Raw genomic sequence first — 23,397 nt, forward strand, 5'->3', positions numbered from 1 at the left:
TTTATTGCTCATAAAAGGTGTCTTAGCCATGGAGAATGATGCCCTCCATTTACAGGAGAGGTGGGAGCACAGGCCGGATGTCTTGTGAGTGTTGGACAGCTATTCAAACAGCCTTACTGTTTGTTATGAACAAAGGGACTAGGATGAGGGTGGTGACGTCACATGTAGTGTCTTTTGACGCGTCATCATCACTGTGCTTCCTGATTCTCCCAGGCCTTTGCTGTACGTATCTGTTTTATAAGTTTGTCGTATAAAACTTCCGGTCCGTTGAAGGCCTGCATTTAGAAGAGCTACCATGGTTTTGAACCAACTCCAGGTTGAACCGATGATGATGAAAGCTGATCAGGGTTACTAGGTCATGTCTTTGAACTAGGTAATGATAGTAATAAATTGTGTTTTGAAGTGAAAGGGCTTTGTGTGGCCATTGAAGCCTCTTGACCACATGTCACAACAGCTTATTTCCAAAGTCTCAATTTATGGTAACCAAAGGTCTCAAGAGGACTTTGATAAAACTCCTTCCTCTCCTCTCCTTCCTCCTCCCTCTCTCTCTCCTCGTCCCTCCTCTCCCCCTCCTCCTCCTCTCCTCCTCTCCCTCCTCCTCTCCTCCCTCCCTCCCCACATGTATGTGGTGTGTGTGTGTTTGCTTGATGAGGGTGATGGCGGTGGGTGGTGGTGATAGCTCTAGTCACTTAGGCAGTCTCTCATTTTTCAAAGACCTGTCTGAGCTCTAGGTATCTGATACCCAAAGTGATCGCTGGTGGCTCGAGGCCCTGTAGCATCTGAGCATGACCTTCTGTCAGTTCAGTTCTAGGTCTGTCAGCTTGTTAAGTCACACAGGGTGGGATAGTAAGGATCAAACTGGGGCTGATTGTGCTGGAATGAGAAGGGCTCTATCCTTTTCCCTCAGCACATTTTCGTGTCTGCTGTCTGGGTTATAACGGCTACCCAGGTATCAGAGTATTGAGGAAATTGAGTTGGTAATCAGAGCTGCTCTGGGGGCATGAACTCAGAGCAAAGTGAATTTCAAACCTCGAGGGAGATTTCCTCCAGACTAGGAAAAAGGAATCCTTCAGTGTCTCCTTCCAGTCTCTATCTCTTGTGCAACGCTGTTGGCTAGTGGAGCTGGGTCAGTGCCCACACCCTCCTAAGCTTCAGTTCTTATTTGGGACCACGTGGCCTCTGTTCTGTTATCACAAAGGTTACTTAAAACAACTTTCCAGCTGAGAGGACTTGAAGCCTGGCCCAGCTCTGAGGATATACCGATTGGATATTAGCACGACGGTACCCCTGTCTCTCAGTCCTGTGCCTGTTTGCGCCAACTTGTCAAGATACTCTACAGTTCTCTTTACCTGTCTGGACTTCTCAAAGCTGAGCCCAAAGTGCTTCACCCAGTACCTGTGAAAATTAGGCTCTCAGCCCAACCCCCACCTCCCCAGAAGATTTATTTTATATTCTGTGTACTGACGTTTGTTTGCCTGTATGTCTGTGCACCATGTATGTGCCTGGGTGCCCAAGGGGGCCAGCAAGGGCGCCGTATCACCTGGAACTGGAGTTACAGCCCATTGTGAGTCACCATGTGGGTGCTAGGAGTTGATCCCAGCCTCTCTGGGAGAGCAACTGGTGTTCTTAACCCCTGAACGATCTCTCCAACCCCTTCTGGTTTATCCTGTGCCAGTTGTTTTGAGCTCTAATTCACCTTATAAAAGTAGCCTTCTCCATTTTTGTAGACGCTGGAGCTCGAGCTCTGCCGAGTGTGCACACTGCTCACGCTGCACCTCTGGCCTCAAGTCTACCATTGTGAAGTGTACAGCCAGGGGCTGCAGGTAGCTCAGTGGGAGAGCACTTGCCTATCATGCCAAGACCCCGAGTCCAGTCCTCAGCACTCCAAAGCAAAGCAGGACAACTCTGAGGCTTTTCTACAATAAGCACTAGTTGATTAGTTCATTGAAGAATATTACTATCACTGGATGGAAACTTTCCGCCCATTAGAAAACGCTTTCCTGTACTATGTCTCTACCTTCCCATGGATATACCTGTCTGGACACCCTTCACAATGGGCTTGGACATTCTGGTCCTTCAGACCAGCTTCTCTCACTTACCATGCTGAAGCATGTAGACTTCATTTGTCCTTGTGCCTGAGGTCTGTGTCAGCGGATGCACCGTGCTCTACCCACCAATTAGAGAACACTCCAATCATTTTCACTTTCAGCCTTGTGAATAAAATCGCTACCAACGTCCGTGTCTAAGTTTTCCGTGCATGCAAACCCCAGAGTTGTTTGTTCTTTAAATGGACAGTTCTCATTTTTAGACCTAATTATCCTTTCGCAGGCTCCTTTTCTCTCCATCCTGGACATACCTTGTCGTAGTCCCTTCCAAAGCAGGATAAGTGATATGTCATTCTTTAACCCAGGATCTAAGATGTCCACCGAGGCGCAGAGAGTTGATGACAGTCCAAGCACTAGCGGAGGAAGTTCTGATGGCGATCAACGGGAGAGTGTTCAGCAGGAACCCGAGCGGGAACAAGTTCAGCCCAAGAAGAAGGAGGGGAAGATATCCAGCAAGACGGCTGCGAAGCTGTCGACCAGTGCCAAAAGGTAGCCAGCTGCTGTTGGCGCTTCGTTTGCACGTTTCCACTTGTGCTTAGTCAAGTTCTGGACTGAAGGTCATAGAGTCTGTAGGTCTTCTCCCCTTTTATATGATGTGGTCTTTTAAAAATGTGGTTTTTAATTATGAAAACCTTTTTAAAGCCATGGTACATTATAAAATTGGCACTTGTATATTGATATATTTATATCTTGATAGAAAAACACGGGCAAGACATTATAAAAGTATAATTTGATTTATAGTTATTTGATCATTAATACGTTTTTCCGTTCAGTAACACAGATTTCACATTGAGGATCTCTTGAATAGGGCTGGGGAGTGGGGAGATGGCTCAGCGAGACAAGTGCTGTTTGCTGAGTTTGGATTGGTGTCACCCACATACAAACTGGGAGGGACGTGTCCATCTGTAATCACAGCTCTCTGAGTAGAGTGAGTGTGTGTCATGCAACATCTGTGTGTGTGTGTGTGTGTGCAGCATGTGAAGTGTGTGTGTCTGTGGGTGTGTGTGGTGTGTGTGTGTTTGGTGTGTGAGCATGTGGGTTGTGTGTGTATGCAGTGTGTGTGTGTTTGAGCATGTGTGTGTGTGTGTCTGTGGCATGTGAGCAGCATGTGTGTGTGTGTGTGTGGTGTGTGTGTGCAGCATGTGTTTGTGTGTGTGTGTGTGTGTGTGTGTGTGGTTTGTGTGTCTGCATGTGGTGTGTGTGTGGTGTGTGAGCAGCATGTGTTTGTGTGTGTGTGTGGTACAGTGTGTGTGTGGTGCAGCATGTGTGTGTGTGTGTGTGTTGGACACAGTGTGATCATTGTGTCACTGTGTGTCAAATCTTGTCCAGCATGTGAGAGCTCAGCAGATTTTGTGAAGAGAGCCTGTCTCAGCAACAACAAAAACAAACCAAGTGGTGAACAGGTGTTTGTGTGTGGGAACTGTGTGTGGCTGTGAGCACGCATGTGTTGGCACACACGGATCATTATTACACACACACACACAAACTCATCACACACAGTAAGTCACACACATTTTACACACAGATCCTGTCTCACAACAAATTCAAAACACACACAACACACACACATGCACATGGGGGAGATAACACACCCTAACACACACACCTGCACACACACACACACACACACACACTCACACACACAACACACACACACACACACTCACACATCACACACACTCACACACACACACACACACACATGTACACACACACACACACACACACACTCACACACACTCACACACACACACACACACTCGCACACACACACACACACTACACTCACACACACACACACACACACACACACACACACACACTCACACACACACCCCTCCGTTGAAGTGACTGTAGAGTGATAACTTAGTGTCTAATCTCCCTGTTGGTGAAGTCGGAAGCACTGGTATTAATGCATCTTGATTGCATTACATGGGGGAGGGGTGCTTGCTCTCCATGCAGGCCTCCTCTTCCTCCAGAGGACAGACGGTTCTGGAAGGAGGTACTTGGATGGTGCTCTCTCACTACTCTAGCCTCGTACAGTGATTGGCAGTCTTTAGGCTGCTTCGATAGTGTTACATTATATCCTGGTGCTTGGAAAGGCAGAAATCATTCTCTGGACTCATATTTGCTTGTGATTTTATACTCTTTAATACCCTTTAAAAAATAAAAATAGCAAATAAGAAGTGGGCTAGTAGCCGTATGTAGGAGTTAATTTTACATTCTTTTCACTACTTGTAACTTCAGGTACAGGGGACTCTCCGAATGTTGGATGACAGCTTTATGAGCCATTGGATGATAAGAATTTAGGAACTCCTTTCCTATAAAACCAAAATCTGTGTGTCCTTCCAACTTAGTCCTATGCACAGGCCTGAGATAACCCTTTGTAGGCCCACTGGCGAGAGTTATGGTGACCGGGCAGCAAGCCAGTCAAACCAGCTAGATGCAGGGTATCCGGCCTTTTGAGGGCAAGCTCTACAAATGTTTTGGACCTCAGTCATAGCCGTCCTAGATGCATGCAGCCTATCCCTGTGTATGTCTCCCGAATATTCACTTTTTCCTCTCCAGGATCTCTTAGTACTGTTGAGGGAAATACATAAAGTCTGATAACTCCAGATCTTCACGAGTTTAGATTGGAACATGACAGGGCAGGAGAAATGCTTCCGTGTCCCTTTTGCTATTATTCTCACACCCAAGGAGACTTGGCACAGTGATCTCTGTCCTGCTATGGCACAGCATAATGTGACCTGCTCCCACTAAGTGGGGTTGGGGCAGACTGGATAAGAAAGGTCAGGAGGGAAGAAATCCACCGTTTAGGGAGGTTGATGGGTAAGACTGTTCAAATATAGATCTCATGCAGTTCCACCTCGAAACTCACATCTAGCCCAGGGCTACTGATTGAGGATTGCTTCAGGCATTCAGTTAAGGGGTGAGAGAAGAGAGGGCTAGACAGGTCTGTGAGGAGCAGTCCCGCTGGACTGTCCTTGACTCTTCTGTGATCAATAATCACTAGAGATTTCTCTTATGTCTAGCTGGGAGCATCCCTAGCCCCCCCCCCCCAAAAAAAGAGTCAAGACAGACCCTGCCTTTGACGGAAGGTGTTCTGTTAAAGTGGACCTTTCAAGTCATTGTTCATCTTTTAATCCATCTACCACAGTGTTTTAGAAAGCATACTCTAGTGATTTCACGAATAAACTATGGACAGAGGACCATCTCCAAACAGGGGGAAAACTGACTTTAGAGAGGTTATCTCTTTAGAGAGGTGGTGACTTGACACCCAGCAGGAAGTAATACAAACACCCCTCCCCTACAGTAAAAGGCATCTTTTCACTGCTTTCCAGAGAAAGCGGTCTCTTCACTGGCAAAAATCACTCTATTGAGCCTGCGATCGAAGAGTGTCTTTCTGGGTTCCCTGATGATGTACAGGTGGCAGTATGTGTGCCCATTTACAATGGGTTTTGTGTGTAAAAATGCTGCTTGTTTGCTAAGTGGTTTAAATAAAAACATAAGGTTTGTCGTCAAGCTTCCAAGAATGTGGGGAAATTGAGAATCGCGAGAGAAAAAGAGGACCCACCTTCATTTCCACACAGCAGCGCTGCCCCTGCCCAAGGCAGCCAGCTCACTCGTTTCTTGCTGTCCTACAGCTCTGACCTTGTTGCGGGAAGAAGGCTTGTCTTGGGTAGCGGAGTTTCAAGATAGGATTTTAATTTATATTTAGAAGAGACGAAGAATCAATATTTAGACGAAAAGTCTTTCTAAACACCATTATCGTCTGAGATAAGCGGTAGCAGGAAAAGGTTCTGCTCAGGAGAGAAGCTGCGCTTAGCACCTAGGTTCTAATGCTTCCTAGCTCTCTGTCTTGAATATGACTTATTATCTCTACTCATACTTTCCTCTGTTTCATTGTTGGAGATGTGCTTGAGAGAGACTCAGACTGCGTAGCCAAGGCTAGCTAGAAACTTAGCATCCAGCCCAGGCTGGCTTCGAACCTGAGATCCTCCTACACCAGTGTCCCAAGTGCTAGGACTATAGGCATGCTAGCATACCCGGCTGACTCAGTTTTCTCTTTTGCTGTGGTGAGTTCGGAATGTTGTATGTATTTTGCTTACAGTGAGCTCTAGAGAGTAGGCACCGTCCATTAGACTTTATGCCACTTACTGCCGTGAAGATCTCTCCTTCAGTTCTGTTTGGTGCAAACGTTGACACACTGAGGCCGCTGTCGACCTGGGGAACTTAGTGTTGTCACTAGGGCTACTCAGATGCAGTAATTAATCCATTTTGTAGTAGCTCAGGTAAAGTGCCTTTGACTTAGGGGCTCGATTACTAAGTGAATTGTAATGCCAGGATTGTTGGACTAATAATTACTATAATAAATCTACTATAATTGTAGAATTAATGTATTCTAGAAATGTTTCCTTAAAATATCTCATTTTTGAGGTATTGCAAAACAGTTCAGTGTTGAAACAGTAGCCTAGACTTTTGTCTTTTTTCGAGTCAAGAAGAAAGGGTACATCTGTGGTGCATTTGCCTTTGAGGACAGTTTTATCTAGAAGTGTAGGGTGTTCCTATAACAGTTGCTTCTCTTACAGTGCCCAGTGACGCTGTGATATTTGCAGATATGTAGTTGGACAGTTATGTGATGTCCAAAGTGATGAATGTGTAGTTTTGATTAAATTACTAGTCAGCTCCATAAAACATCTATTTTGAGGCCCTCATTGAATTGACTCTGCCTCCTTCACATTGGTATTTCAATAAATAATGAATTTTAAATCATATTTATTTCAAATTAGTTTATCGAGAGTTGATATTGTAACATTATTGGGTTTTCAGAGAAGTACCAGTCGAGGAGAAGTACTTGGTTTTCTATCGCCATTGTTTTTTTTTAATAATTTATTTTATTTCATAGGCACTGGGGTTTTGCCTGCTTCACTTATGTATGTCCGTGTGACGGTGTCAGATCTTGGAGTTACAGTTGTGAGCTGCCATGTGGGTGCTGGGAATTGAACCCAGGACCTCTGGAAGAGCGTTCAGTGCTCTTAACCGCTGAGCCATCTCTCCGCCTCTTGGTTTTCAGCTTCATGGTTTCGTTAGTCTGAAGGGTGGATTTCACTAGTTCCAGTGTGGTCTGTTGTGCGATGGGCTCATTGAAGTCTGCTTGTAATGACTGCGTTTTGTCCTTGAAGTGTGCATTTAAAAGCTTCTCAGTGTTTTGGAGTCAGCAAGCATTTCACAGTTGATGCACACTCTTAATTGACGATGTGTCTTAAATCAGTGGTCTCCTAAAATGACAGGTGTGTGGTACTTATCAGTATTCAAACTGAATTCTAGTCTTATGAGCAATGGAAGGTTTTTTTTTCTAGACACTATTTTGTCATTAAAAATATGCAGTAAAATTAATGCGATGCTTTCTTGAGAATTTCTGGGAAGGAAATGTTCAGTTGGTAAGGAGTGCTGGCCTGTCTTAAGGCCTACAGTCTGTGGGGATATAGGAAGTCTGGATGTGAGAGCCAGAAAGAGCCTCAGCAGTTAAGAGAGCCCCAGCCCCTGTACCAGGCTGCTCTCAGCCTGTAGCTCCAGCTTGAGACCTGACGTCTTCTAACGGTCTCTTCAACACAGCACATACAGACATGGACACACACAGAAGTAAAAATTCAAAACGAAGGTTCATCTTGGGGAGGGAGGTGGATGGATTTCTGTGTGTTCAAGGCCAAGTAGGGCTACCAGTGCGAGTTTGTCTAAAACAAAAATTAGGAGGAAGAGAACAAGGAAGGAAGGGAGGAAGGGAGAGAGAGGAAAGTGCAGGCATAAAGAAAGGACTTAGTGGCTAAAGTGCTGGTTCCCTGACATCATGCCCACAGGTGTTCTTGCTGTGCTGAGGCCGGGGTGACTGAGCCAACTTTCTTGGGTGTGTCGTACATGTGCACTGTCTCATTTTCCGAAGTGTGTTCATATATCTCCCATCCTGTCTAATCTTATTTCCTCAGCTGAGTCTGAATGAATGATGACAGATAAGCACACCCTTGGTATACCTTTTTTTTAAAGCACCAATAGTCTCACAGACCGTGCCCTGCACTCCTGCAACATAGCTTTATGTTATGTCAGGTAAACAGGCAAAGAGGTGAGCGTCGCTTCTGAGCCTCTACTGCACTTGCTAACTGTATCAATGAATCAGGGATCACATCGTATTGGATGAGGGGAATTGGAAATACAGTCTTGAAGGTTTATGGCTAGAACAATTATCTGTTAAAAACTCACCTTTTAATTTGCCTTACAATAGAAGTGTCTCATTCTTTCTTCTTGCTTGCGTATAGTAATCAGTCTTACCTTGTAAAAGAGGACAGATAAAGCAGTAACTGAGAATTCTGTGTGATTTGTTTAATTCACTCTTTGGGCGGTGTATTTATTTATTTATTTTAAATGTTTTATTGATTCTTTGTGGGCTTCCCATCATGCATCTCTGTTGTGCTTATCTCCCTGTTCCCTCATATCTGACCTTTGCTTTTGCAACCACCCCCCAAAATAACACACACACACACACACACACACACACACACACACACACACACACCCCAAAAAACAAAATCCAAACCATAGAAAAACATCTCATCATGGAAGCTTGTAGTATGTCACAGTGTGTCCCACGCTATATCCCTCTGCCCACATAATTGCGAATGCTTGCTACAATGAGTAATTGGCACTGGTTTAAGGTTTCTGGCTTCTGTGACACCATCAATACTGGGTCGTCATCAGGACTCCTCTGGTTATCTTGTTGTTGCCCTGTATAGTGGAGACCCTGTAGCTTTGGAACAGCAGGGCTGGCCCTTTCCTGCATGCTAACCATTCTCAGACGATAAAGATGTTGGGGTGGGCCAACTCAGAGCCCTAGATCTGGGCCTGGGTGGTAGCTGACTGGTCAGTGTCCCAGCCCTCCCTTATCCACAGAACCAGGGCGAGCTCTCCAGCACTGCTCTGGTGAAGCCATGCAGTTCCACCATTGGCAGGAGGCAATACCTGCCTGCTCTTGTACCCTCCGGACTGGCTTGCCCACACCCACATCTCCACAGCCAGCTCCACTGTGCTGCCCAGTCAAGGCATGGAGCCCACACTCCTAAGTGCTGAAGCTTGTGAGGGCTTAATTCACTCTTAGTAGCCTAAGACCATCATGTGACAGGTACACTTTAAGGGTACTGATACTTAAGTATTGATACCTAAGGGTACTTAAGTATTGATGCTTGTTCATTTTCTCCTCACCCTAAGGACAGTACTACCTGTCTTCCTTAGCCTTTATTCAGGACAGAAATGTAATACACACCATGATTACAGTGTTTGGAGAATTTGAGAATTGGATTGCTGTCATTTCATTCAGCAGGACACCTTTCTGTCTAGAGAAACAGTCATGCTCAGGTAACAGTAGTTCAAATTATATTGTAATGTATTAGCTTTTGCTTAGAGCTGTCAAATTACTTTTTGAAATGAATAATTTGGAACCATGGTGTCTGGGAGAGAAGTGTGGGCTCTTTTGGGGAATTCTATGACAGGAAATTATGATTTACTAAATACTTTTTTGGCGGTATTTTTCAAATTGGGTATTTGAAAATCCCAATAAAGTTCTTTTAGATTAAAACCAGTTTCCAGCTGGTACAAACTTGTCATCTTAGCACTTTGGAGTGTGAGTTCAAGGTCCATGACTGCATAGCTGTCCTCTGTCTGAGATCCAAGCATCTTTGGTCAGTAGTTGATAAAGGTACCCATGAGCTAAGATGGCTCAGAGCTGAAGAGCTGGGGCTGCTGTTGAAAAGATCCATTTGGTCCTCAGTGCGCACATGAGACAGCTTACAGTGACTGTAACTCGATAGTGTCCGTAAGGGATTGGGTGCCACCCTCTCCATAGGCCCCCGCACACCTGTGCGTGGGCTTACACAGATACACATGCACATACATGATTAACAACAAAAGAAATAATGTAAAAAGTCACTCATCTACCCAAGGCCATCCCTTTTCCCACATGGTCCTAACAGTTTTCATTTCTTTTTAATATTTATTTTTATTTTTTGTGTGTATGAGCAATTTGCCTGCATGTTTGTCAGTCTGCCACAAACATGCCTAGTGCTAGAGGGGGCCCAAAAAGGCCATCAGATCTCCTGGATTGGAGTCGCAGACAGTTGTGAGCTATCACGTGGTTGCTGGGAATCGAATTCGGGGTCCTCTGAAAGAGCAGCCGGTGTTCTTAACCTCTGAGCTGTCTCTCCAGCCCTGACAGTTTTTGAAGAAATCTTGAAGATGTCTCTGTTTTTAACTCTTCTGTTGTATTTATATGTAACTCTAAACATACTTATTTTTATTTAATAAGCAAATAATATACTTGGTTCCTTGCTCTAAACTATTAGGATTAGTTTACCTTCCCTTTTTAATTAAAAAAAAAATCATTATCGGTTGTCTTTATACGCTAAAGAAGATATTTAAACTTCATTTTCTTCACAGTAGTATTTCTGTAGTATTTATTGGTCCCCACTTTGAAAAGTGGGGTTATTAATACTTTCACTGGTGCTTTATTTCGTGTTATCCCACATTGACCTGTAGCTGTTTTGTTTTGTTGTTATTTTGTTTGTTTTAAGATTATGAGTTCAAGTTTTGCTTCCCTTGGGGAGGCCTTGGAAATTGGAGCAGCAGGTGTCTGTGAGCCCCCTCGCTGGGTGCTGGGAGCTAAGGTCTCCTCAGGAGAAGTGAGGCTCCAGCAGCAGAGCCCAGCAGAGTCATCGCCCCTGTAATTCATTTTACATCTTCAAGGGCCAGCATCTGTGATGCTTACACAGTCCAGCCACAGCCTATTCCTGTGCAGCTTACAGTTGGGGTGGTCAGTGCCACGCAGAACAGCATGTTCTAGTCAAGTCAGAACATTTAGACAAACAGAGCACACAAGATGCTATTCGATTAAAATTCGACTGCACTTAAGTTTCCTTCGTACTTCATTTATGATTTTCCTACAAGGGTTTTTTGAGGGGGGATTTTATTTATTTATTTTTCTGTCCTTGAGTCTCTTATTCATTGATTTTTTATTTTTGGTGGTACTGGGTGTTGTTGTTTTATAAAAAGATAAAGAAGAAGGAATATGTCTGGTGGCGGCATGGTATGGTGTTGGGGAAGGGGTGCTTCTGCAGGCCTATGCCTGAGGGACCAGCCATACAATGAGATAGTATAGAATAGCATTTACTTAGGGCATGGGGAGGGAGTTGAGAGGGAGTTGAGAAAGGCAGGGAGAGTAGAGAGAGAGAGAGAGCAGAGAGAGAGAGAGAGAGAGAGAGAGAGAGAGAGGAGAGAGGGCCATGAGCACATAGAGAGAGATGGAGAGAGAGGGAGGACAGAAATGGGGAGAGAGAGGGTAAGGAACGAGAGCAAGAGGAGAAGAGAGGAGCACAAGAGCAAGAGATAGGGGAGGGGGCAAGCGACCCCTTTTATAGTGAGTCAGGCATACCTAGCTGTTGCCAGGTAACTGTGGGGCGGAACCTAGACGAACCGCCAACACTGGGATTCAAACCCAAGGCTTTAGGTATTCTGATCAAGTGTTGTACTACAAAGCTATACACCCCCATCCCTTTTGAACCTTTATTCGTATACATTCTAAAGCTTTATTTTGCCAATTACAACCTGGGCTGTTCCTCGCTTCAGGCCCTTTTCCTTGGTAGTTTATTCTCCTGCATTTTCCTCCTCCACTTCTCAGACAGGGGCTGTGGGTCTGTGAGTACTTAGCCATGGTTCGCCTTCTTTTCAGGCCCTCGGTACTTGTCTGCTTACTTTCGCGTCAGTCACACTTACTCATATGCAGATGGAATTACAGAGTGGAACTGGAAACTGAGGCACATAGAACATTTGCACGTGGACAAAACTGATGTCCTAAAGTAGAAATAAAATGAAAGGGTTTTTCATTTGTTTATCAATTTTGATCCCTGCGTCGTGCAGATTAGAGACAGGAACATTAGTTGGTGGTAGTGTTGCCTTAGCAAGTTAGTGGCAGTCCTGTGGGAGGAATCAGGTTTACTTTACTAGTTCCATTTGTTGGCTTAAAATGTACATGGAAAGTGGGCTGGCAACTTGCCACCAAGCCCCACAACCTGAGTTTGATCCCTGAAACCCACAGGGTGGAAGGAGAAAACCTGGTCTTCCAGGATGTTCTCTGACCGTGTGTGTGTGTGTGTGTGTGTGTGTGTGTGTGTGTGTGTGTGTGTGTGTGTGTGTGTGTGTGTGTGTGTGTGTGTGTGTATGCACAAGAATATAGTAAAGGTTCATAAATAAATTAAAGATATAGAATAATAGTTTGAGCATGAATGCTTACTATTTCAGTACTCTGTAAGGTACTAGTTAGCTGTCCCTCACACACTATTTTAATTGTGAAGCTCTGTTAATCTCACTTATAAGCGAAGTTGCCTTGAGAGTGCTTTATTTGCTTTTACAAACCCTAAGTTTAGTAAGGCACGGACCATAGTTAGTAGTGCCCTGTGGTACTCGCAGAAGGAGTGCCAGGGGTACTCTGCATGCACTTAGGCTGTTAGGTGTGGTTACAGGTCAGAGTAGAACACGATGTGTGAATGGGTTGGGGGTGTAGCTCATTGGTAGTGCTGCGCTTAGCATCCACGAGTCCCTGGGTCCCATTCCTAGCAGCTCCCATCCCCAATAGCATGAGGACATAGGCAAGTTTTAATGTATTGTCTCTCTTCATGCCAGGCTCATGCAATGGCATTAAAATACTGCACGCAGTATTGAGGTAGAAAGCACGCAGTATTCAGGTAGAATGCACACAGTATTCGGGTAGAAAGCACGCAATATTCAGGTAGAGTACATGCCATATTCAGGTAGAGTACATGCCATATCCAGGTAGAGTACATGCCGTATCCAGGTAGAGTACATGCCATACTCAGGTGTCTGGATTGAAAGGTGCAGCCTCCTATTACAGGCATGTGGGTCTCAGGTTGCAATGAGATCCTGACACATTGGGTTAGCTAGGACGCTTGCTTGATTCAATTGGCTGTGTTCAGCTTGTTGTCGGATATGGGAATGTTCTAAGACAAACCAGAAGTTAGACTTTGTATCAGAATTCTTATGGCCTCTAAATAACATGGCAGCTGTTTGTAATTAAACTAAAAACTTTGGTTAGTGCTATTAATATTTTTTTATTATCTCAACCCCCAGTTATAAAGTCCTGCAATGTATCCAGCTACTTGCCTATCTAGAAAGAAAACCCATATAAAATATGGAAAAATGGAAAAATTGATTGATTGATTTTGGCCCAAACTGAGGAGAGACTCTTCCCCAGTTTGCCTTTATCTCCCATTCATGACCAAGTGTGGATGGAGTAAAGGGCAGGAAGTGTGCAGGAAGGTTTAGCTTTAAGCCTCTGCCGATGACCTTAGGGTGAAGCTCATTACAGAGCTTCGGGGTAGGGTGGGGTAGGGGTGGGGGCATTTGCCATCTTGTCCTAGGGCTCTGTTCAATGAGAGGAGCTAAACCGAGAAAAATAACTTTTTGTTTTGGAGAAAACAAAATTCTCATACCGAGGGCTGATGAAGCCCTGGTGTCACTTCCACACGGAAGGATGGCCAGAATTATTGTGGCATATAAGGTATATGGCCTCCTGTGACCCAGTGTAGGTCCATTGTCAGAACTGGAGTGCCTCTCTCTTACCGTGCACACTTCCCTCAGAAATAGTGTTTTCCACTAGAAGTGTATGAGTGGGAGACTCTCCTGATAAAGTGCAGCGTATTGATGAAACAGGTTAAGTGTGAAGACATTTGAACATGATTTTCCTTGTCTTCATTTTCAAGAATTCAGAAGGAGCTCGCAGAAATCACGCTGGACCCCCCTCCCAACTGTAGGTAAGTACTCGGTTTCATTTACTTGTATATTTGGTAGAAGGTACATTCGTTTAAAGAGTGGAACAGCACTGTGGCTTGGTCTCGAGGAACTGGTCTCTACCTTGGCGGAGCACAGGGTAGTAATTGGCTGTTCACAGAAACTGCATGTAGCGAGCGCGACTGTTGGAGTGGCATTGCCCGCTGTGGGGCCCTGCCCTCATGTGTGTTGGGATCACAGGGCAATGCATAGAATTACCTCTCACGAGAAGAGATAATTGTCTTGGTTTTAAATGGTGTCTTTAATGTTGTAGACCAAAAGCCTGGCTTAAATATTTGCCATTTGATAATTACTCAATTGTCGCGTTTTGTCGTTGGTTGTTGGTTGTGGCTGACTATGGATGGATGGTTTGAGGTGGCAAAACCAAACATTTTCTTCTTGTGACTGCATTTCCCCCGCTTTTCCGGTCAGTGTTTCTCTGGAGGAAATAAAAGTATTTGCCCAGAAGTGATTAATACACAGGCACATGGAGGAAGAAGAGAAAAGAACTTCCTGCCTGTACTATCTTGGGCCAGCGTGATAATTGGATGGTGGCTGCTGGGCTATTTTAAGGCCTTGATTTTTGTTTTGGCGTGAGGTCAGTGTTGGAAGCAGGCCAGCATGGAGTTTCCTTGCTTTAAATTGATAGTCTCAAGCGTCAGAGGTGAGAGGGCAGATTAAAAAAATGATAGTGTTTCCCACATTGAACGCCACTGGATTTATTTAGAGCAATTCTGATTTTGTTGGCCTTATTTTCCTGTGAAAATGAACCTTTTGTAGATGGTCACATAGATATGTGGTTTGTTGGTGACTTGTCTTGGTTCAGGAAGGAAAAGTTCTGATGAGGCCTCTGTGTGCAGTAAATCTGTTTGTTTCTTTATGCGAGCATCATGCATTGTACACAGACTCACAGGGATAATGACGAATGTGTTAGTTACGACCACTTAGTGTCTGAATCTGTCATGCTCGAGACTCAGGGTACAGTGGCCTCAGGTGACTGAGATTGACTTGGGCGGGGGAATTAGATTTTTAAAAATCCATCTTTTTCCTGGGATGCTATTTGTTTTAATAGTGTTACTCTTTTTATTAAAAAAAATAATATTTGTAACTACTTCATTATATTTAGTAAGCCCTTTAAAAAAAAGCAACTTGTTGGTAAATGTATGAATTTCATATATATCTGCTTGAATTACCATGTGTTTGATTGATTCAGAATAAATCTGTCTGTATTTCTTTTTGTGGCACTGGAGGTGAAACTGGGGGCAAGCTCCCCCCAGGGAAGCATGCTCCCTCTCACTGTGCTGTTTGGTTGGTTGGTTTTGGTTTTTGAGATAGAATCGCATTGTGTAGTATTCTCTGGCCTTGAAGCTCTTTCTCAGCACTGGGATCATAAGCCTGTACCACCGTGCTCAGCTTACCCCAATATAGTTCACCAAAAATGTGGTTTGCGCCTTTAGAAAGAGAAGTTAGGTGATAATTGACCTCATTCTGTTTTTGGTCAGAGTCGACAGTGACTTTGTGGTTGACCATTTTAAAAGAAATGGTCTACTGACTAAGGAGCTAACTTAAAATAATTTAGCAAATCATTGTTGCCTGTCAACCAGAAAAGGCCAGAGTCCCTCCCTGAATCTGAATTCAACTCTCATTTCTGAAGGAACCTCTTGTGTTTATTATCTCTTATAGACTAGCTACAAAGTCTTGTCCTTTGGTGCCATGGACAGTCTGTAGTCAGTTCTCACAGAGGGTGGGAGAGAGAATGCCTGGTTCTGGTTCCGGTGACCCCTACGGGAGGGGGATTTTATCTATGGCTGTCTGGCTATGGGTGGGGGTGTCACTTTCTACCTAAGACCATGGTAGAATTTTCCGAGACTCTAGCAGGCAGTACACAGCTCTGTCTGTCTGTCTGTCAGGCTACCTATGGAGGCTCTAAGTTCTGACGCTCCTCTTAGAGTGATGTCTAGGTAAGAAACACTTGGAATCTATCGAAGAAACAGATATTTTACATATCATGTGGTTCTTGAGTGAAATATTTATTTTTCTCAAATTACATATTCGGTGAAGTCAGCCATATTTGTGTGAGCCATTTCCAGGGGATGGTGTCTTGTACAGTATTGGCTTACTCCACCCCACCCTGTAGGTTTTGAATGAACCTAAATCGTGTTTATCCTTTTGGTAATAAGGATGAAATAGAGTGCTGAACATGTGATCTCCCAGTGACCTCTCAAACAGTTTTTTAAAAGAGCATCCACAAGTAATTTAATGACTAAATTATTTCATGTTGGAAGTACATATTGTACCTTGAGGAAGGTAAAAATATGTGGGTTTTTTTTTAAGCTGAATTAAGTTTTCCTTTATTGTTAGTTCTGCCTTAATTATAGTTTAAAGGATAAATGTTTCAAAATGATTAACTTTATAATATATCTGAGAAAAAAATTTCTGCTCATTGAATCTGTCCATGGGATTATGGCTAGGGAAAAATTATCCATCTTTTTTGAGTTAAGATTTGTATATGGTATAAGCTCAGAATTCAACTCCAGTTTCTCTGGGTTGTCCAATGTTTCCTACTGAATTCTCTGATTTTCTCGGCCTCTCTCTCGTTGTTTTCTAAGTTGGTGGATAAACTAATGGAGTCCATTATGGTGTTTTCATCCATACATGCCATTATAGTTTGTTCTGACATGTCCTTCTCTCCTGCTCTCCTTCCTGTGACCCTTGCCCCTCCCACTGACTCCTTTTCTCTCCCTAAATATCCCCTCCTGCTTTCAACCACATAGATTCCCTTACTCTCTCTCCAAGATATCTCCCCACTCCCCTCAGGATCCCTCTGTTTTGTCTCATGGCCTACAAGCCTGCATTTGCACACATGCACGACTTTCAACCTACGCTGTACTTGTGAAAGAGCACATGGTCTTTATCTGAGTCTGCACACTTTGCTGACATAATAAATCCAGTTCAGTGTATTTCCCTGCAGAGTTACTATGTCATTTTTATTAATAGCCAACCGAAACTCCACTGATCGGATGTGTTTTGTTATCTGTCTGTTGATGGACATGCAGGCTGCGTCTTCCTGGCTGTTGTGAGGAGAGCAGCAATGTGTGCAGATGTGCAAGTCCTGCTTCGGTGCGTTGACTTTGGAGGCCTTCGGTTGTACTCAAGTGGCACACTGGGTTGTATGCTACAGTTCTAGCTGTAGGTTTCCGAGGACTCTCCACACTGATTTTCCATAGTGGCTATACCAGTTTACCTACCCACCAGCAGTGAGTAAGGCTTCCTTCCCCATCTCCTCCCTGGCATGTTTTAATGGTATTGGCCATTCGTCCTAGAGTGGCATGGGCTCTCAGAGTTGTTTTAATTTACATTTCCCTGATGGCAAAGTGTATTGAACAGTTTTTTTTCAAGAGTTTATTGGCCATTGTATCTCTTCTTTTGAGAACGATATTTTTAGCATATTGGCCTGGTTATTAGTTACATGACTTATTGTTTAATTTTTGCTATTCTTTATATATTCTAAATACTAACCCTCTGTCTAATGTGCAGTTGGCAGAACTTTTTCATTCTATAGATCATCTCTTTACTCTGAACACAAATTCCTTTCTGATCCCATTTGCCAATCCTTGTGATTATTTCCTGTGCTTCTAATGAATTATCTTGACACCCTTGTTGGAAATCACTGGGCTGTAAATATGAAGATTTATTGCTTAACTCTCTGTTCTTTCTTAGATATATATGTGTGTGTGTGTCTGTGTGCGTGCGTGTGCATGCGTGTGTGTGTGTATGTGTGTGTGTCTGTGTTTGTGTTTTCTTATGCCATTAACACATGGTTTTTGTAGTTAGTGTCTTAGTAGTAAACTTGAACCAGAATGGGTCCATCCCCCAGCTAGTTTGCTTCCTGCCCCATTAGTTCAGATGTTCTCAGTTGTCCCCTCTTCTGTGACAACTGCTCAGAAGCTCTTACTATATTACTGTGCTGGTGAGGCGAGCAACTTAATAGAAGAAGGGTATGTTCTAGATCACAGTTACCGAAACAGCATGAAGGGAAGTTTGATGTGCATGTGCGTGTGCATGTGTGTGCATATATGTGTGTATTATATATGTATGTATTATATGTTTGTTTGTATGCATGACTGGGTATGTGTATGTTTTTTGAAACCATATTGTAGAACAAGAAATCTTGAGGTGTAAGGAGGATGCTGTGTTTGTCTGGTATCATCCAGTTCAGAAGTCTAGTTGCTCTCACAGAGTCTTTGCCTCCTGGTTGTTTTAAGAGCTGAACAACAGTTTGTGAGTGTTGAAGATTCACTGTGCATGGTTTGGTCTCTTTACTGTTTGGAGCATAAGTAACTTGGTCAGGGTTACAGTGCTAAAGGAGTGATTTGGAATAATACATTCAAGTGGTTTTTAAAAAATAATAGTTTTTATTCTTCGGAAATCTCATATTTTTACCATGTACTACTACCCTCTCCAACTCCTCCCCCTCTCCCCCACATATACATCCCCCTCCTAGCTTCACATCCTCTTTTTATTTTATGGTCATTAATGCCCAGCTACTGCTGCCTGTGTAAGCCCACGGGCGTGTGTGCATCCTCTGAGACGGAAGCAACATACAAATTGCCACAAGACCAAAGGAGAGTGGCTCTCCCTCAGCAGACATCAGTTGCACGTCGCTCCTCTGACAGGAGTGCGGCCCCTTCCCATCACTGGTGGGGCTCTGACTGTCTTGCTCTAGCACAGACAGCCGTAGCTGCTGTGACCTGATTCGTACTGCAGCCACACCCTGTCTGAAAGTCAGCATTCCCCAGCTCTCCTCCCCAGCCACTGCCCGAACCTTGAGGGCTGACGGAGAAGACTGCCCCGAGCTGTGCACTCGGAGCTCCTTATATTCAGCACTGTGGCCAGTTAGAGGACTGCAGTGTCCCTGCAAGACGATTCTGCAGATCTGTGACTCTAAACACTTAGAGCTGGACAGTGTGATCATCTAGCAGAACAACTGCGTACCCTTCCCAGCAACAGACACTTTGTCGGACCAGGCGAATCCAGAAGCATTACTGCCCCTGTAAAGTCACCAAAACTGTTCCGTGCCTTTTCTGTCTAAAAGTGTCATTGTTCACATCTTCCTTTGGGTAACATTTGTCTGTTAATAAAAATGCTGCATGAGAAAGACTGAGTGAGCGAGGCCGCTGTCTTCCTGTGCTTCACCTTCTCCTGCTTTAAGAACACGTGAGAATGTGCTGGAGAGCACATACTCAATGATCACACTGGGACTGCAGCTTGTAATGGCTGGAGAACATTTTATTATTTAGTGGGCGCACACATATAGCTGCACGGTATTATTTCAGGTTTATTGCCTAAGTAGTTTAGATCTAAAGTGCCATATTACTGTGTAATGTGTGGTATTTTAATTCCCAGAGTGCCCTGTATTTTAAGCTAGCATGAAAACTGTTTTGTGTGTCTAAATTATTTCCTTACAGTGAGTATTATGTTTCCCAATTTCAGTTTATTTTTATCAACTAATCATTAATTTACTCCAGGACAAAGCTTCCTGCTGTCATATTTTATTTTAAGAACAGCGAAGATTTTGATGTTTGCATTTGTTATTACAACTCTTCTTTCAGACAAATAAAATACAAATTTACTTAAAACCGTGAAACTGAATAATGGGTTATTCAAGTCTTTATTTGTGCACGAGCAGCCATGTGTCCTAACGTCTCTGTGTTGGTTAGTTCTGCTAACTTGACAGAACTAGAGTTAGTTGGGATGACAGAACGTTAGCTGAGGAGTTACTTCCGTCAGATTGGCCTGTGGGCTTTCTCTGATGAATGATTGATCTGAGAGCCTCCCCACCCCCACCCCGTGAGCAGAGCTACCCAGGCAGGTGGGCCTGCTCCCTGTGAGAAAGCAAGCTCAGCAGGCTAGTAAGCAGGGCACTTCCGCGGTCCCGGGCTAGTTCCTGCCTCCAGGTCCTTGCCTCGAGCTTCTCCTAAGTCACATAAACCCTTTCCTCTCCCAGCCTGTGTTTAGAACGATTCCGTGCCAGCCACAGCAGACTAACGAGAACAGGCACATCTGTGAGCTACAGTCCATCTGGCGCTCCAGGGCCAGCAGGGAGATTCCATGAGCTCCTAACTGTGAAAGAAGAAACATGACCGTAACTTGAAATGGCCAGAAGAACTAATCCTCACGAGAGGCCTCTGCCTTGGTCTGCACCTCTCCTCCTGAGCCCTGTTGCTACCTATTCTTCTGGTGCGTGGACTCGGCTGTTCTCTGGATGTGGCCACTCGGTTCCAGCTCCTTGGTCATTTGCTGTTCAGATCTCTGTGTGCAGTTGGTGTTCAGGATGGATGGGGAGCAGGGAAGCACGATCCTCACAGAGGTATGGGATGCTTCCAGCCATGCAGGCAATGGGCGTGCGTTGTCAGAATTTCCCGTTTAGTCTCTGTAAGGGCTGGTGAGGTCAGTATTAGTTTTAGACATAGTTTCACAGATGAGGACAGTCCCCGGGGCCACCTACGATGTGGCAGGCCTAGGCTTTCATCCTTGGTGTCTCTGACACCTGAGCCTGCTCTGACGGCTGTGCCGTTCCTGTAGACTTGCCATGTTATCATGCACTTTGATTAGTAATAGAAGTGTGTGCAGGAAGGCCTGACGCAGAGTGGAATGCCCCGGGAGCTGCTTGTAACCGACAGCCAGAGGAAGGTGACAGAGTAAGCTTCGGGCACTGAAAGGAAGGGTTGGTCCAGAGCTAGTCCAGGAAAGTGGCTGAACTCTCCACTGCTTCGGCAGTGGGCATTCTGGTATAAGGCTCAAGTTTGCGGGCATGGACAGGCTTTGGTGGTCTTCAGAGGGGCGCTGCATAGCCCAAGCCCACAGAAGCAGCTCCAGATAGAATGACTGAAAAAGTAGGTCCATGTGGGTTTGTGGTCAAGGCTCCCCAACCCCCAGAGTAAGTCAGGCTTCATGGGGCAGGAAGTGGTGCGTGTGAGTTAGCATGATGCTCTCCGGCTTAAGGTAAAACGATTTGTCTCCCTACTAGGTTTTTACACATCACTTCAGCATCTGCCCTGCACCAGCCTGGACAGGCAGCTGGTGCAGAGGAAGAAGGACGAACTTCTATTTTAAGATTGTGAAGACAAAGAAATTAAATTTACTACTATATCGAATTGTTGGCAAACCCCGTGGAAGGTCGTACAGTTGATATAATAGGTTGTTTAGCTTTTCGGTGATGTCTTAATATAGTAGAACAAAACCTGTACAGTTTGCTGTAAAATTACATACTTTGTGACCATTCAGATGCCTGTACCATTCCTGGTCGCTTTAGTTTCACCTTACATTTGCTGAAGAATTTCACCGTTCTTCCTGAAGGGCAGATGGATCCGAAGACCAGATGACACTTAGCATCCGCCCTGCTATGCTAGATTAATGGCAAGTTAATAATTCACTGTGAAAACAATAATCATGACAGTAATCAGTGGTGATGGTGAAAATAAGCAGTATTTTAAAAAGTGCTGTATTTTGGACTGTGAACCCCACGTTGAGTTCAAACAGTATTCTATTTTACATATGAAAATCAGAGTCCAAGGAGCCTCTGAAAAATATGCAAGAATAGGCGTTAAAGCCACTTAATACATCCCCAAATGATCATTTGTAGTTACCCTTGCTAGCTTTGTGTCAGCTCGACACAAGGCACAGCCATTTGGAGAGGGGACCTCAACTGAGAAAATACCCTACCAGCCTGGCCTGCGGGCAAGGCGTGGTACACTTTCTTGATTGGTGACTAATGTGGAAGAACCCAGCCTACTGTGGGTGGTGCTTCCATGGGCTGGTGGCCCTGGGTGTCGTAAGGCAGGATGATCAAGCTACGAGGAGAAGCTAGTGGGACTCACTTCTCCACCCCTCCTTGGCACCACCCTGTAGCACTTCACACCTCCAGGCTCTGCCTTGAGCCCCTGCCACATCCCCTCAGAGATGGAGTGTGGCCCGTTAACTGTGAGGTGAGATAAGCTCTTCCCGACAGGGGAAATGGTGTTGCTTTTGGTCATGGCGTCAGTCACAACAATGGACACCCTAAGTAAGAAAGTAGTTATCTAAAATTAACGTTTGGTTGTCTTCAAGACACGTGTGCCCAGGTTCATCCACCTTCTAAGAAGAAAGCCATTCAATAGCCGTCGGATGTTTGAGCTCACTCACATGTAGGTTAGTGGGTTAGTTAACCGAGAGGATGCTGAACAGAGAACGCTTGTCTCCATGTTCAAAGTATTCTTTCGTTTTTCCAGTTTGCCATCATTTTAAGTGGTAAGTGGTTCTCAGTGGACAGCTTGTCACACAGGAAAGTCCGAGTAGGTTTAAGGAGGTGTTGGGGACTAGGAAGTGGCAAAGTAAACTTACATTTGTGCGGGGAGGTCGGTGTAAGTTGTAAGATGGCGGCATGTTCAGAAACCACCAGTACCGCTAGGAAAGGGGCAGGGTAATGAGGTGGTTTTAACAGTAAGTTATGCTGTGTGCTGGTCATTCAGTCGTGAAGGAGAAACAAGGAACCTACAGCCTCTGTGGTGCTTTTGTTTCAGCCTTGAAGACTGGCCAGGAGTTGTTTCAGAACAAGGCAGGAATGGACAGCAGAAAGGGGCAGAGTCAACAGATCTCATGATGGCTGTGAAGGAAAAGACGGATTAGTTCAGGGTGGGACTCCATTTTTGGTGGATTGGGAGGCTCTTCATTCTCCAAGGCTTTTCTTAAATAAAAATGTAAAGGAGACGGTAGAGAGGACTGTAAATGAAGAGCCTCACATGCTGACGTCCAAAGCAAACCCATGGCTACAGCCAGAGCACGGCGTCCGCCTCGGGCAGTTACGAGACTGCAGAATGTTCACGTCTCATCCGTAGTAATGGCCTGGAGACTGTGTGCCCAACTTTGTGTCACTTGCAATGTCCAGCATAGTGGCAGTGCTCTCTGAGTGGTGCTTGTACTGTCCTGTTTAGGAGGTAATGACAAGCAAAAGGGCCTCTCTGATGACAGCAGAAACATCCTCCCGCCCCATGCTTAGTTTCTTAGTTCATGCTCAGATGCAGGGAGAGGACATCTTTCCATATTTAGGATGTGGGAAGAAATCTGGTGTGGCTGTGTCAGAGGGGTGTGGGGATGACAGCGTGGGACAGAGGGGTGACAGGGTAGTGTGTTATGGGTCAAAATAAGGTTGCAAAATGGGGTTGGGGCCAAATAAAGCAGCAAAGAGGATTCAAAGCAAGCCCTGAAATGATAGCACTTTGTGAGGAAACCAGAGCAACCAGCTGTCTTAATTAGGGTTACTATTGCTGTGATGAAACACCATGACCAAAAAGCAAGTTGGGAGGAAGAGGCTTATTTAGCTTACACTTCCACATCATAGTCCATCAGTGAAGGAAGTCAGGACAGGAAC

General features: G+C 44.7%; 1 protein-coding gene across 1 annotated transcript in view; it reads left to right on the top strand.

Moving 5' to 3' along the window:
* Nucleotides 1-2,391: 2,391 nt before the first annotated feature.
* Nucleotides 2,392-23,397, top strand: part of Ube2e2 (ubiquitin conjugating enzyme E2 E2) — a 270,161-nt gene continuing 249,155 nt past the window's right edge. Inside the window, exons 1-2 of the mRNA XM_032917744.1 lie at nt 2,392-2,594; nt 13,922-13,972. Coding sequence (XP_032773635.1) covers nt 2,392-2,594; nt 13,922-13,972 — 254 coding nt within the window. The remainder of the gene's footprint in view (nt 2,595-13,921; nt 13,973-23,397) is intronic.

Source organism: Rattus rattus, chromosome 12 (assembly GCF_011064425.1).
Source record: "Rattus rattus isolate New Zealand chromosome 12, Rrattus_CSIRO_v1, whole genome shotgun sequence".
NCBI classification, from domain to species: Eukaryota; Metazoa; Chordata; class Mammalia; order Rodentia; family Muridae; genus Rattus; species Rattus rattus.